General features: G+C 32.6%; 1 protein-coding gene across 1 annotated transcript in view; it reads right to left on the bottom strand.

The window, feature by feature from the left end:
* Positions 1 to 1,456: 1,456 nt before the first annotated feature.
* The window catches only part of LOC126830385 (heat shock protein 75 kDa, mitochondrial), a 23,599-nt gene continuing 7,850 nt past the window's right edge, over positions 1,457 to 17,205 (bottom strand). Inside the window, exons 3-12 of the mRNA XM_050560769.1 lie at positions 11,587 to 11,669; positions 10,091 to 10,240; positions 7,823 to 7,894; positions 7,325 to 7,491; positions 5,957 to 6,066; positions 5,413 to 5,486; positions 3,593 to 3,755; positions 2,883 to 2,996; positions 2,320 to 2,389; positions 1,457 to 1,658 (exon numbers count right to left, since the gene is read on the bottom strand). Of these exons, the coding sequence (XP_050416726.1) occupies positions 1,457 to 1,658; positions 2,320 to 2,389; positions 2,883 to 2,996; positions 3,593 to 3,755; positions 5,413 to 5,486; positions 5,957 to 6,066; positions 7,325 to 7,491; positions 7,823 to 7,894; positions 10,091 to 10,240; positions 11,587 to 11,669 (1,205 nt within the window). The remainder of the gene's footprint in view (positions 1,659 to 2,319; positions 2,390 to 2,882; positions 2,997 to 3,592; positions 3,756 to 5,412; positions 5,487 to 5,956; positions 6,067 to 7,324; positions 7,492 to 7,822; positions 7,895 to 10,090; positions 10,241 to 11,586; positions 11,670 to 17,205) is intronic.

The following is a 17,205-nucleotide window of genomic DNA, read 5'->3' as shown; positions in this document are numbered from 1 at the left end:
AGACATTTATTACTTTCTTCTATAATGGTGTGTACATGCCTTAAGACAGTCGAGAGCCTACACATAATTTATTACTTTCTTCTATAATGGTGTGTACATGCCTTAACATTGTAATGTGCAAAGAAAATGGAAACTAGCTGAGTTTTTGATAAATAAATAAGAATCAATTAACATACCATTCAAATCTACGGCATTAGTATCCTCTTTATCATCTGCTAGTTCATTTTCTACCGACCTCATATTTTTCTTATCAAACTGTCCAAGATTCATCAACACTAACTCATCATATGCCTCGTATAAAAATAATACTTCTACATCTTTCTTCCTTAACGCTTCATAATAAGGTGATGTTTCTGCCAGGTGACGACTACAAAAATAAATAATAATCCAGATGGATTTATTAAAAAAAGAGAGAGAAAGGGAGTTTAACGTCCACTCGAGACAAACTAGGTCACTTCAGGACTAACATATGGTTCAATTTTTTTCTATAATTCGCTTGCGCGTAGGGTTTTTTAGCAGTGGAGGGAAACCTGAGGACACAGAGAAAACCCAAGAGGTTGAACAGACGACCCTTACTCCTTGTCATGTACAACCAGGGAATCGAAACCAGGCCAATTGACTCAATGACAGACCATTCGGGCACTCCCCCCCCTTCCCCCCCCCCCCCAGGATTGGCCGATCGTCCCGCTACAAGCAGAAAAAATAACTTATTTCGCTGAGAATTCTAAAAAAAAAGAAAGATGTGTATGAAAATGGTACTCTTACAAAATGTCCAAGTAAAGGTGTTTTAAAATGATTTATTGCTATTTTGATCTTTTGGGTGGATCGATAGTATATTTATAGACCCATTTTTATTAAAATCTCAATTTCGATCAAAATCAATATTTTCACTTGTTTTGTCACTATCTCATTATTAGACTTTGCACATTCCCACTTATTTTGCCAGCATGGGTCACACATTTTCAGCACACTGCTGAAGGGACATAACTCCTATTGTTTATTTAGATTTACAAAATTTATATATATTACCTTGGTGCTGATAAGAAATAAATATTTCTAGCACCTGCTTTCATTCTACTAGCATATTCTTGTAAACTGGTTCTCTCTCCTTCAGGTAAATTTGAGGATTCAAAACGCAACAACTTTGATATTTCTTCCTGGAAAGGAAATATTCACTATTCAATATTAACCATTATAAACCTATAATGGTAAATCTCTTTGATCTCTGGGGTATATTCTTCACGGAATAACTTGCGGTCTGATAGTCGGGGGCGGCTTTGAATACATACAGGGGAATTTATTGTTATTCTGAAAGTTTTTCTTTAAACCTGTTTACAGATTATTCTTCCAGGGTAGGTTGGGATTTTTTTTCTACAATAATTGGTAATATACCCTAGAGGTATTCAATTCACATGCTATAATTAGTCATATACCGTAGTGTACTTCACACTCGTAATCAATTTAATTTTAACATCCTCAATGTTGTTAGGTTTATGTAAGAATGCATTACCCTTTGATCTTGTTCTGTAGTTGTAACAATTCCTTCTCTAAAAAACAAGCCATAATCTTCATAAAACTTCATATATTTCTCATTATCTTTCTTAGCTTGATCAATAAAAAACTTGATAATTCTGTTTGTTAATACTAGTCTTAATTTCCTGAAATATAAATCAATTATTTCATACAGATCAATGTTTAAATCAATCATCATCACAATTTAAAACTAAAAACTGCATTTCAGTTGTTATAACTATCTCTGATGTGCTTGTCAGTTATAATCTACCATACAAGTCATGTGATCTTGAGGAAATCTAGTGCAGATCGATGAGTATGACATGTATACGACAGAGCCGATGTTACATGTGTTTTTTACTATGTACAATATGATGTGATATGTGCAATAAAGAATTTATACATTGCTGTGTATCTATTGAACAGTGCTTAAAACACAGATGTGACGTCATCCCCTGATGTTGGCGTATCATTATTTCAAATAATGGTACGGCCATTGTGCCAAGCGTACATTATTTATACTAGTTGAAATTTTGAACCCGCCTGACTTATTTTATTGCAAAGCCAGCTTAAGACATTGCATAATATATTGAAATGAAAACTCGGGGACTAATGTCCCTAATGTTGTTTCAATATATTACGCAATGTCGCGCTCTCAACCATTAAATAACACTTAAACACTGTTTATTGTAGTATATCAGGTTGAGTATTATTTTGAATTAATAAACAGTCTTTTTTCAGCTTTATTACATCTTTAATGCGACAATACTTTTTAAAGTGAACCATGAAATAAAGATTTATAATAACCTGATTAAAGCACTGTCTTGTAATAATTCTCTACTCAGATTTAATGGTATATCTTCACTATCAACAACACCTATAATAAGAAATATAATAGTCTTAAAGATAAAAATCTTATCACAGTAACAATCTCATTAAAATACAGATCTATATTCCGTTTCACATTTTTATACATAAACATCTGACCAATTGTTGTGGAAGGTCGTGTTGGGGGTCATACGAGTGGCTATTGACCTTATGACATCAGACATTTGATTAACCACAGTTCCGTGCACCACACGCCAAGAGCTAATCCATCACATCAACCAGAACGGAAGTTATATAACAGCTCTTCCAGATCCCAGTGTAGTAAAGACAAGTAAAACGGAATTTTGAACTATAAAAAACGAAACGAAATAGGATCTGTGTTTTAATCAAATTGTACCTATAGCAGAAGTCTTTCATCAATATTATGTTTTATCTAAGAAATATATCCATATCATTCAAACATTACATTTGTAATACATTAAAAAAAATTTAACTGTTGCTTTGATAACAATTCTTTTACTTTCACTTTTAAAAAATCTTACCTTTCACAAAACGTAACCATTTTGGTAAAATTGTGTTTGCATTTGGAGTGATCATAACTTTTCTACTGTATAATGTCACAGAACTCTCTATTTCACGACTTAAATCAAACATGGCTGAAAATAGAGTGTCAATACAATCATAGTACTCACTGTTTTAGTAAATAAATCTATAATTGTATATAATGTTCTGAAAACAAAATATGGACAGAAAGATGGATGGGGAGGCAAGGTGGCTAAGTGGGTAAGATGCTGGCTCGCAAGCCTGGAGGTTGCATGTTCGATTCCTGCACTGGCCAAGAAAGATCATCAGGATTTCCAGACGTGGTTTCCCCTTGTCAGTGGTGCAGGACCGAAAAACAGAGGTCCCATGCATAAATTGGAGTGCATGTTAAAAATCCCTTGGCAGTTGAAATTTGATATAAGAGTAGGCCATAGTGCCCCTGCTCGGGCAAAATTTCCCTCATAGCCCACTGTATGGCATATGCCAATCTTCAATAGCCCAGTTGGAGCAGAACAGTAGGACATTAAACCCCATTTCATTTCATTTCAGAAAGATGGATGGATAGAGTCCCTTTTTATATAGCTCTCTTATTTAATTCAGAGCGGGAGAATAAGCAGATGTTGACAAGGGTTTGCTTGTTATTGAAAATAGCTGAGTAAGACAAATTAAGGCCATTAGCTAGATTTCAAGATGATTTACTAGTACTTACTAGGTTTGTATTCAGGAACATAGAACAAAGCTCGAATATTCAATGGTGCATCTGTTTTATAATGCATGTGATATCTAGGTTTATCATATGCATTGGCGATAAAACGATAAAATTCTTCATGCATATCATCAGTAATATCTTTAGGGTCATTCATCCATAAAGCCTGTTAAAAGTTTAATAATAGCTATAATTATAACCAAAATATAAACTCAATTCTTTGCACATAGATTCTTATTGATGTATTTGATACATTAAACCAACAACAGTTTTATAAAGGGCTATATGTTAGTTAAAATAAGGCAAACAATTTTGAGTAAATTCTTAATTTAAAGTTTGAGAACTCGGAGCCTGGTTGTCATTTAAAATAAAATTGAAAAAGAATTGCAAATGTTACAGGTTTCCCAAGCTTTACTGTGGAAAAAAACATTATGTGTGATATGAATTATGTATATTAAGGCTTCATTATGTGTATATTAAATATTCAGTATGTTTAATATGCATTATGTGTTATATAAATTATGTATATTAAATATTTGTCATATGTATATTAAATATTTATTATGTGTAACATTCATTATGTGTAAAATTCATTATGTATAATATTTATTATGCGTGATATTTATTAGGTGTAATATTCATTACATGTAACATTCATTACATGTAACATTTATTATGTGTAATATTTATTATGTGTAATATTCATTATGTGTAATAATTATTATGTGTTATATTTATTATGTGTAATAATTATTATGTGTAATATTCATTATGTGTAATATTTATTATGTATAATATTTATTATGTGTAATAATTATTATGTGTAATATTTATTATGTGTAATATTTATTATGTGTAATAATTATTATATGTAATATTTATTATGTGTAATATTTATTATGTGTAATAATTATTATGTGTAATATTATTATGTGTAATAATCATTATGTGTTATATTTATTATGTGTAATACTTATTATGTGTGATATTTATTATGTGTAATATTTATTATGTGTAATAATTATTATGTGTAATAATCATTATGTGTAATATTTATTATGTGTTATATTTATTATGTGTAATATTTATTATGTGTAATATTCATTATGTGTAATAATTATTATGTGTTATATTTATTATGTGTAATATTTATTATGTGTTATATTTATTATGTCTAATATTTATTATATGTAATATCCATTATGTGTAATAATCATTATGTGTTATATTTATTATGTGTAATACTTATTATGTGTAATACTTATTATGTGTGATATTTATTATGTGTAATATTTATTATGTGTAATAATTATTATGTGTAATAATTATTATGTGTAATATTTATTATGTGTAATATTTATTATGTGTAATATTTATTATGTGTAATATTTATTATGTGTAATATTTATTATGTGTAATATTTATTATGTGTAATAATTATTATGTGTTATATTTATTATGTGTAATATTTATTATGTGTAATATTTATTATGTGTAATAATTATTATGTGTTATATTTATTTAAATGGAGAATAAAAAGAAAGCTGGACCAGAGCATTTCGACTGTACATTCTAAAACTACCTTGTACTCAATTTAGTGTCTAATTAAATTAAACCTTACAGTCATTTTGATGTTTTTTATTTTGCCGTTATCTTTCAAACCACATGTTTAAGGCACATGCAAAAATGTTTGATTTCCATTCTGCCAATCAAAATGACATTTTGTCCTACTATGTAAATGGATTTAGACAAGTACTTTGTATTTGTTGAATTGAATAATGAAATCAGACTCAACATGACTAAAAGGTAGTTTTAATTTTTACCTGTATAATATTTGCTCGTTTACCATTTAAAAAGATGGGAACACCAACAAAATTACTGTATTTCTTTACAATTCCTAAAATATATAAAGATTAAATTAGTTAATTCTTACCACACTCTATTCTTGTCACAATCATCCAGTTGTCTGTAGGGGTTGGAGACAAGCTTCTGGGTTCGCAATCAATTTGTGTCTGGATAAACATGTCTCTGACATGTGAGCAGTAACATCATCCCTTTGGCGTTTTTTTGGTTGTTTTCCAGAGAGAAAAAGAGAGAGAAATGGGGCTTAACATCCACTTGACACAACTAGGTCATTTCGGGACTAACATATGGTTCAATTTTATTTCAATAATTTTCTTGCGCTTAGGGGTCTTTAGCAGAGTGAGGAAATTGGAGGACCCCGAGAAAACCCACAAGGTTGGACAGAATCGAAACCACGCCAGTTGACTCAATGACAGACATTATGATACAGCGCGCATCCAACCCACCAAAAGATACGAATAGACCGTTAGTTATGTTCTGTATATAAAATCAGATATCTCATACCTTGAATGATATCTTCTTTTGAAAAGTCATAACAATCTCCTTTCAGATGTACCACAATCTTTGTACCTCTTTTAACACCTTCAGCTTCACTAATTTCATATGTTCCTGACCTATAAAACATATTATTATCATGTCACTAATTATTATCATATTATTATCATGTCACTAATTTCATACGTTCCTGACCTATAAAACATATTATTAACATGTCACTAATTATTATCATATTATTATCATGTCACTAATTTCATATGTTCCTGACCTATAAAACATATTATTAACATGTCACTAATTATTATCATATTATTATCATGTCACTAATTTCATACGTTCCTGACCTATAAAACATATTATTAACATGTCACTAATTATTATCATATTATTATCATGTCACTAATTTCATACGTTCCTGACCTATAAAACATATTATTATCATGTCAATAATCAAACGTAATGAAATTCAAAATGTTGGGAACCGTCTTGCTTGGTCTCTAGACTGTCCAATCTGATTCAAATACAGATCAATACAAGCTGCCTTTGACCCTATCATATTTGGTTAACCAATCAGGGATGGTGTTTCTAGTGGGTTAACCACAGTTCTATGCACCTCACGCCAAAAAGTTGCCGTAACAGACCGTTTCATTGGCTAATCCCTCACATCATCCAGAACGCGGGTTATATAACAACTCTTCCAGATACTAGTGTAGTAAAGACAAGTAAAACAAAATTTTGAACTATAAAAAACAAAACAAAACAGGATCTGTATTTAATCAGATTGTAGACTGTCCGCAAGGAATCACTGATGATTGACCAATGACATTTATATTTGAGTTAATTAAAAAAAAGTCAACAGTAAGGCTGATGTTTCCAGCCGCAATCCCAAAAGAAAAAGATGGTATCAATTAATTAATTGCACATTTATGTTTTAGAATAGTATCCAGAAATCAGAAATCATACTGCTTATCTCTGGTTAGTCAAGGTATTGATGTAATGAAACTATACTTAGATTACTCAAAAACTTACTTCACATTCTTTCCCAAGCATTTTGCCCTGTTATTTTAAGTTTTTATTGTAATATTTGGAGAGAGAGAGAGAGAGAGAGAGAGAGAGAGATGGGGTTTAACGTCCTATCGACACAAGCTAGGTCATTTCGGGACTAACACATGGTTCAATTTTATTTCAATAATTCGGTTGCGCGCAGGGGACCCGGAGAAAACCCATGAGGTTGGACAGGCGACCCTACTCCTTGTCATGTACAACCGAGGAATTGAAACCACGCCAGTTGACTCCATGACAGACCTTATGACACGGCACGCACGCGCTAACCATTGGGCCATCCAACCCCCCTGTAATATTTGTATAACTTACCCATCTGATGCCCATCTATAAGCTGGTTCATCAGGTTTATAACTTTGTGTAAATACTTCCACTTTATCACCTACCATAAACGCTGAATAAAACCCAACACCAAATTGTCCAATCAAAGTACTTGATACATTGCCTGGTGAATTACCTTTCAGCTGTTCTAAGAAAGCCTTCAATTGAAACAAAAAATAAAAATTGAGATTATAATAAAATAGGAGTCTGCTCAAAACCATTATTAATACTAATACTGATTTGTATTCAGTTATATGTTAGCAAACGAAATCTCTTGTATCTAAACTGACATTCATTGGTAGAGTTGTCCCCCTTTAAATAAGACTATTTAAATCAAATGTGTCTGCCAAACAACATAATGAATCAAGCTACCTTCATATTCTACTTGTCGACAAATTTAACAATAAAAAGTAAATATTGAAAAAAATAGTTTTTAAAATTAAAAACATACATTTCTGTCATTTCAATAATGTTAAAAAGTATGAATACCTTTGAGCCTGACTTGGCAATAGTTCCTAGGTTTTCTATAAGTTCTTCTTTTGTTAGTCCAAGACCCGTATCCTGTAAACCAACAAATATCATTCATAACACATTCACTTATAACTCTATTATAATTAAAACCTCTTTAAAACCCTTAAATTAGAAAACCCTCATGGGAGGATGGTTACAATGATAATGATGATGATTTGGTCAAAGTGCTAACATTTAAATACAATACAAGAGGGAGTTGAAATGGAAGAGAGTGCTATAGATTAACATAGCTGCTGAGAAAGCAAAAGTTCTAGCCCCAAATCTTTATAAGATTGTAGGACTTGCAGGAGAAATTGATTGTTAAATTTCAGAATATAAGTTTTATACAATGTCCGATATGTTCAAGTCAATCTGTTTGTATATTTTCAACCAATGAATAGATCTGATGAGTGGGGATAGTATTAATTTACTAAGTGGTGAATACACTTGAGCTGGGCGATATCCCTAGAAACAAATATCGCTTTATTTTCTGTAAATATCGCGATATAATCACTATATCATGATATTTTATAAAATGTCAATAATTTCAGTTTACCACCTTTTAACTGTAAATTAGCATGCATACAAAGTTGGATGTACACCCTAAGTATTCACTTTACTCTTTGTAGTCAATATCATTCAAAAATTAAGCATAAATACCGGTACACTACTATATTCACAAACAAAATTTAAGGAGCAGGTTCAAAAACAGATTACATTGTTGTTGTTTATTACAATTTAAACTTCCAAAACATTAATTATTACAATTTGAACTTCCAATACATTAATTACGATATTTGATTTAAACACAAAATCCAAATCAAATTGTTATTCAGAGCTAAGTAAATCATAAGTGAACATAAATAACATGTTACAGAAAACGGACCCATGTAACTGTTTACAGAATACCAAATTGATTTCACACTGCTTTTTAACACTTTCAATGTCTGTGTTTTTCTTTTGTTCACTTCTAGTAAACTGTTATGTGTTGTAGGGCTGAATGATATTTGAAATTTCCATTATTTTAATTTAAAAGATATAAAAATCCACAATATATTGCCATTATTGAATTATTATAGTGATTCAAGCAATAAAAATTGAAAGGGGAGGTGAATTCCTCAAATAACATTCTATCTTGTTTCCAATCTGATTAAAATACAGATCTATATTTCATTTCGTTTTTTATACTTTCAATGGCCTCTACTACATGAAGATATGACCAGTTGTAGTGGGTGGTCGCGTCAGGGGTCATACGAGCGGCTTTTAACCCCATGACATTTATTAACCAATCAGCATTGATGTTTCTAGTAGGATACCCACAGTTCCGTGCATCACACGGCAATATCTCGCTGCAACAGACTGTTTTATTGGCCAGTAAATTGAACTATAAAAAACAAAACAATGTTGTAATCAGATTGTCTTGTTTCTGGGTAAAATAAACACAGACATGTTCCTTTTAATTCCATGTACACCAATACTGAAACATATCAAATTCACCAAATTTGACAATGTCCCTTTAAGGGTACATTGAATACAGAATATGTACTGTTTTAAGGTAGATTCTTATGAGAAGCACAGAAATTTTAATTAATGTAATGGCCCCATCACACTTATTCGGAATCAGCAAGAAGAACTAGTCTGAGTGAAGAATTCTCAAATTTCGTGCCACATTCAGGAGGGAATTTCAAATTGGCTTAAATTCTGACAGCTTTATAAAACTGCTGTTTAAATGCTTAGAATGCTTCGAACCCGTCTGGATGCGCTTCGAACCCGTCTGGAATGATTCTTGCACATTCCGGGTTTATTAGCTCTCGAATGCAGCTCGAATGTAGTTGGAACATAGTAGGAATATTTAGAATGTACCTCGAATGGCGTACAAGAATTGCCATCAATTCGTTTATTGAAATGATTGTCCAAGCCTAATGCGTGGTGCTGTACTTCTGTCTGTATTAAAAGAGTCTATCTATGTTCACTAGGTAGCCTTGAGGAGACTGTCATTTCTAGCTCAAGAACTATACGATTTATCTTTCTGAACTGATAGAAAATATAAAAATAAATCATTGCAAAGAAGTGTTCCTCTAAATACAGCTGCTCAGGCAAAAAAAACTGATTGGATTTTCATTTAAGTGATTTTATTAGGTAGAAATTCTGACATTAACAATGCATCACTGAATATAATAAATGAGAAAAAACGACAATTAACTTTCACCATTGACGATAATTAAAGCAAATATTTTCTGCACTAACCTGAACTGTAAATGTTTTCTTGGAATCATCAGTTTTAATGTGAATTTCTAATGGTATGTCGCTGCTTAAAACATCTGCTCCAGTTAATTCTAGATAACGCAACTTCTCCAGGGCATCACTGGCATTAGAGATTAACTCTCGAATAAAAACCTTTAATTAAAGAAATATTATATCAAATCATGAAATGAAATGGGGTTTAACCTCCGACTGGGCATGAGGGAAATTTTGCCCAGGCAGTGGCACTATGGCCTACTCTTATATCAAATTCCAACTGCCAAGGTATCTTTTACATGTACGTCAATGTGTACACGGGACCTCAGTTAATTGTCCCATCCGAACGACTAGACCGCTGTCCTTGCCAGGCCCTCTGTCCTGCATCACTGACAAGGGGGAACCACGCCGGAAAATCTGGATGAACTTTCTCGGCCAAAGTAGGGATCGAACACCCGATCTCCAGGCTAGCGAGCCAGCGTCTTTACCCACTTAGCCACCATGACCCCCGTTGACTCAATGACAGACCTTATGATACAATGCGCACGCGCTTACCATTTGCCCATCCAACCCTCCTTTTTTTCATAGAAGCAAATACTTGAAATAGGCTATATCATCATATTTTAGCATCGATTTACATACTTATAACCAGTTTTATATATAATATGGTGTACCACTAACAGTCCTTCATCCAAGTCTTGTCTCTTTAACAATTTGTTAATGATAGCAAGGCACAACATATAGATAAATTTAACAACAGCTCTTTTAAGTTTAACATTTATGGTTACTGTTGGTCCATATATAATGCCATAAATACAGCCCTAATCAGCTAATATTTTATTTTCAAACAAAGCTGCACTAATTAATTATTTTACTGCCAACTTTTGGAAGAGGTTCACGCTCACGGTAATATTATGAAATCACATTTACAGGGTAAGTAGATATCTTCCTCAAACTATTTTCTTATTCTAATGTACACATCTACTGGAAGACAAAAATTCTTGTACAACTCACGGAATATAGAGATAACTGGTAAATAATTTCACCATATTCGTTTCAGTCTATTTTGTTAGTACAACTATTGAATTATTTTGAAACAATTTGATTAAAATACAGATCTATATTTCGTTTCGTTTTTTTATACTTTGACCAGTTGTAGTGGAAGGTCGCGTCTAGCGGCTTTTGACCCTATGACGTCAGACATTGATCAATTAATCAGCGTTGACATTTCTAGTAGTTTACCCACAGTTCCGTGCACCTCATGTCAAAAACTCGCCGTAATAGACCGTATCATTGGCTAATCCCTCACATCATCCAGAACGTGGGCTATATAAGAGTAGTTAAGACAAGTACGTTAAACGAAATTTTGAACTATAAAAAACAAAACGAAATAGGATCTGTGTTTTAATCAGGATTATTTTGTATTCAGAAATAAATGGTGTTTTATAATTAATAATCATTATTATTATTATAACATTCTGCAATAAACAAAATTATACGAGTACCTCTTTTTCTGAGTAAAGAGATTTAGCTACAATATCCAGTAATTGTCGTGTTTCAGCTTGAAATTCATGTGCATCAGATGGCCCTATAAAATACAAATTTATATAGTTCAGTTTTATAAATCTAGCATACAAATTATATTTGGCTTACCATCACTTACCTTAAACTGGACATGTTATGTATTCAGTTTGATTTGCAAAATGTGCGGATACTACTAATAATAATTTGTCTGAGCAACATAACCCTTGATGTGAAGACTTTTTCATACATGCTCTATTTTCAAGATTCTGGACTTTCAGAGAGAGAGAGGGGGGGAGGAATGGGGTTTAACATCCACTCGACAAAAACTAGGCCATTTTGAGACTAACATATGGTTCAATTTTATTTCAATAATTCACTTCTGCACAACTCAATGACAGACCTTCTGATACAAATGAAATGAAATGGGGTTTAACGTCCTACTGTTCTGCTCAGAACTGGGCTAATGAAGACGGGCATACGCCATACAGTGTGCTATGAGGGAAATTTTGCTCGGACAGCGGCCTACTCTTATATCGAATTCCAACTGTCAAGGGATCTTTTACGTGCATGCCAATGTGTACACGGGACAGCTGTCTTTGTCAGGCCCTCCGTCCTGCATCACTGACAAAGGGGAACCACACCAGGAAATCTGGATGAACTTTCTCGGCCAATGCAGGGATCAAACACCCACCTTCAGGCTAGCCCTTCTGATACAACGTGCACACATTAACCATTATGTTGATAACTTTAGTGGGCAGTCACAAACCGCTTCCCATCCAGGACATCATGTTATAGACTAATAAAAAGCTTGTCAAGTGTGTACAGAAGAAAAAAAAAGTTGAACAAATGCCATACCGATGTACAGTGGTGACTACAAAAAAGAGCCATAGAAAATGTTTTAGCATAAAAACAACTATAAGAATTAATAATCAAGACATCACGTAATAAGACTAATAAAAAATAAGCTTGTCAAGTGTGTGCAGAAGAAAAAAAAAGTTGAACAAATGCCATACCGATGTACAGTGGTGACTACAATATAGAGCCATAGAAAATGTTTTAGCATAAAAACAACTATAAGAATTAATAATCAAATCTTAATAACCCATCTTGTGTCTTAACAGATTTCTAATCTACTGTTTCCTAGGATACATCTGAGAACCTTCTCTTAACATAAAATCTTTTTGCCTGATGTGCAGTGAATAAAATGTCATAAATATTGCAAACAAATCAGCAGACCCTTTTAGTAGACACTTGACGAAGATTACAAACAGTCATAAAATCTTCCAATACATGTTGAAAACTGTGTGGAGATTGTGGTATTATGTGGTTAATGTAGGAGACATGATAGAAAATGTTGTTATTTAATATCAAATGATAGTTAACTGTCATCAAAACAATAATTTAGCCTTTTTAAACAAGTAAAAATTTTATGTTGGTAGAAGAATGACATTTAGCTAGCCAAACAGGAAATTTATTAATCTAAATTTAGAGAATAACTCGGGCCGAGGAATGAATCTGATCAGAAATTCTGCATGTACTGGCAGAAAAATGCAATAAATATCGGAGAGAAAATTTCCTGCCAGATTTGATTAAATTGTTTTTCTCTTGAATGCACTTTGGTTGATAGAAGTAAACCCACTCCCATATTTCAATAGATATGAGGCTATAAATCTCGCGTACTGCTCATGCTCACGACAACAAGATCCTTGCATAAGCCACGAATAACTTATTGGATTCTGTCGGTCCATGATCAATTCCGTTCAACATCTTTAATTCTTTTCTGTCTTCTACCAAATATGATCCTGATAAGACAAAATTACCTTCTAAAATTTCATCTTGGTATCTGTTTCGATGGTCTATGGAGAATTCTTTAAATGATGAGGAATTATGATTATGGTTTTTCTTGCTGAATTTGATTAACGGTCCTATCTTCTGCTAATATTGTATGCCTTATTCATAATTCTTCCATTTGGAGAGTAATCAACTGATTGTGGTCCGCAGGGACATAAAATCTTTCTACGACTGACTCAATCAACCATTAACGTTAATGATTAGCATGCCTGTAACATGCCGACTGACAGTCCTTGTCCACTTTTTTTATTATTAATCTTAGTCGTCCAATATTTGTTTTATGATGGTGTAATGGCTGGTAGAAGCTAGTAAAAAACAATTACGGTTTTACATTTGCAACACCAGAGATATCTCAATCTATGCGTGGTTGTAATAGTGAATACCATCTTATTGTTTTAATGACTTTTCAAAACATGATTAAATATTTAAATGGGCATTATGGGAGATTAGATAAATAGCTGGCAGTTCACACTATAATAGTTAAAAACTAGATAATGTTAAGAGAATATACTGAAAATTTCAGTCAAATTGCTCCACTCTGAACCGAGATATTAGCTTTTGAATTTTAGGCCTAGCCTCGATCGACATTACTAAAGTCGGTATGATAAAAAACATAGTTTTGATTATCCATTTTTGGATTTAATCATTAATGAGCGTTGAGCAGCAGATCAGATTCAAATCCAGTAAATATCGCAGGCTATCGATGACATTGAGAGTTAATTACGGTCTGTAATCTTCCACTGTGAAGTAAGAGACAAAAAAGGTCTTACACTTTCACTGAAATATGAGAAGCAAAGTGTCAATTCTCTCACGTGCTACACTTTCACTGTAAAGTAGAAAGGAAGAAAAAAAGTGTCATTTTCCCAGGGAGAGGCAAAAAAAAAAGACTCTCCCAACAAAACTGGCTCAATTGTATGCTTTCTCATCCAGTCTGATTCTATAGAACAAGTAATTCATTTAATTCTGATGTTTTTCACATAGAGAAGAAATCAAAAGATAATGATTAATATTTGGTGAAGTGTATGTCCTCCATAGAATACAAATCTGACACGATCAGTCAAACAATTTCTATCAAATGAAATAATTGTCTTCTAATTAAATTTTCGTCATAATTTTTAGGACGAAAGAAATGAAACAAAATATTGACCAAGCCCATTATTCTGTTTGTGTTTGATCGCAATCAATGGAGAATTCTCTTGACTTTCAACCAAAATAAGAAGATGTCTGGTGTGTTATTTAAAGAAAAATTGTTGAATATTTAAATGAAATTGCCTTCCATCATGACTTACAATGATGTCTGTAAAATAAAATTGGAAAAGATTTGTTTTAGCCGTCTGCAAGTAAACACACACACATCCCAATTGTAGCAAAAGATTGTAAACTAGCGCTACTAATCAGCGTAATTGCTGATAGAGTCCGTGCAATTTAGAAACATAATCCAATCACCGCCTTCCTAGAATTGATTTGTGCTGGCTTTAGAGCAATCGTCTATTTATCCGCGAAATAAGTAATCTCCACTTGAGGGTCCATTGTGAAGCCATCATTGATCCATTTGAATGACAATCTGATTTTCTCCACGCCAAACAACTTTTTCAAGTTTCTACTTAATGGCCAAATGGTGTATGTGTTAATAGTGTTAAAGTTCTTTACTCTCAAGAATATATTAAATGTTCATCTTCAACCATTTTTGGTGCTTAATGATCTCGGGGGATTCCATTTAATCACAGGGAGGGGAATTTTTTTCCATGATTGATCTAGAATTAAGCAAATGTATAAAGTAACCTTTGGGTATAAATGTAGATGAGGTTATATAAGTAGTTTTAACACCGAGCCCATTAAATTTACCTTTTACAGTTCTTTAAATACTTATCATGAGATACATATCTTTAACTTACACTTAATTTACCAATAAACATCATGATATATCATATAAATTTAATTTTATGACCAGCAATTGATATGTTCCTATTATCTCCCTGCCATCAATGTGTATTGGATTATATTTACGACTAACCTCTTAATTATCTTTCAAAAATCTAGATCTATTCGATGGCACATAAAAAATATAAAGACCTTATATCTGACATGTAAGTATTGAGTTAGAAGTGAAGAAGTAACCGAAGTCCATGTAATTGTCGGCTAGCGGAACTAACACATCTTTTGTTGTGTTGAAAAGTCAGAATATTGACAGAGTTTAAAATACTAAGATGTTTGATCGTATCATTATCTTACGTCTGCTACCAGTTAATGGTTGTAAAATCATCCAACTCATAAGATTTTATCTTTAGAATTTTAATGCAAAATTGTTCTTGTGAATATCTGGCCTCAATTAGTCATTTTGACGAAAATAAAGCTGATATATTATATATAACATCTGAAGACACCCATTAAGGGCAGACAGCTAGCTTATATATAACATCTGAAGACACCCATTAAGGGCAGACAGCTAGCTTACGATTTGATGTACATCAGAATGAAGAAGTGAAAATGGTTCATTTTTTTTAACTGGACCTATTTTTAATGTATTTATACCATAAATATAAATGTACAACGCACTTGTACTTTATCTACTTTAATCTAAATATATTATATGTCTAGTTTTAAAAATAAGACAAAAAAATCCTAACCCATTTTTAAAATTTAAAAATTAAAATAGGAAGAAGATACAGATCCATTTTATCTCCCCGCAGGATGTAAAAATCTTCAGTGACGTACACCAGTGACAGCTTCCATCAGAATTCCATTAGATCGAACAAATATTCATAAAAAAACAAGTTTGATGAAATGAACGACAAGAAACTATTTCCTTATATTGAAAATTCAATCAAGAAACTGTAGAGAAATGAAAGCTTCCATCTTATAAAGAAAATTAAATCAATGTTGCATCAACTTCTGGCAATTAAACTTCTAATTCTTCCTCTTAGCCAACCAATCAATGCTGACCCTTCTCTCCTGCAACTCTTCATTTGGAAAGGTAAATTAACTACATGATTGACATCTAGTTAATGAAACTGATTGCTTTAGAAGAGGCAGTTAAAAAACAAACCTGATTTTACAATGAAGAGACAATTCATGTGTTCGAAAATTCACAAATATATAGCCCACTCTTGCCAAGAAAATAAAATGGTGTTTAAGTCTTACAGTTCTGCACCAACTGGGATACTGATGAGAGAGAGAGAGAGAGAGAGTGAGAGAGAGAGAGTGAGATAGAGAGAGAAATGGGGTTTAACGTCCACTCGACACAAATTAGGTCATTTCGGGACTAACACATGGTTCAATTTTATTTAAATAATTCACTTGCACGTAGGGGTCTTTAGCAGTGGGGGGAAACTGGAGGACCTGGAGAAAACCCACGAGGTTGGACAGGCTACCCTACTCCTAGTCACGTACAACCGGGGAATCGATACTGATGACAGACTAAGAAGATGAAATATTTTCTCCTAAAGGAGCTAAACCTTTTGGAATTATATAAAAGTACATGTATTTATTGAAGAGGACAAATTGTCATCTCAGAAAATAAATCAGAACACCGGTATATAATCCAATAAAAATCCAATGAAAAAAACACTTTTATTTTGAACCCAAATATAGTAAAAGCTGGTGATTGTTATTTTCTGGACAATATGAAAATTTTCAGTTTATTCTACTCAAATTCTACTCAAATTGATTATTGAAAGGGGCATTATAGGAGATTAAAGAGTTGACAGTTCTCACTATAATTGTTAAACCAGCGGCTGCCAGGCAAGATA

The sequence above is a fragment of the Patella vulgata genome, chromosome 8 (assembly GCF_932274485.2).
Source record: "Patella vulgata chromosome 8, xgPatVulg1.2, whole genome shotgun sequence".
In the NCBI taxonomy this organism is placed as follows: domain Eukaryota; kingdom Metazoa; phylum Mollusca; class Gastropoda; family Patellidae; genus Patella; species Patella vulgata.
The sequence above is the reverse complement of the archived record's forward strand: the minus strand, read 5'-3'. Positions and strand labels throughout refer to the sequence as shown.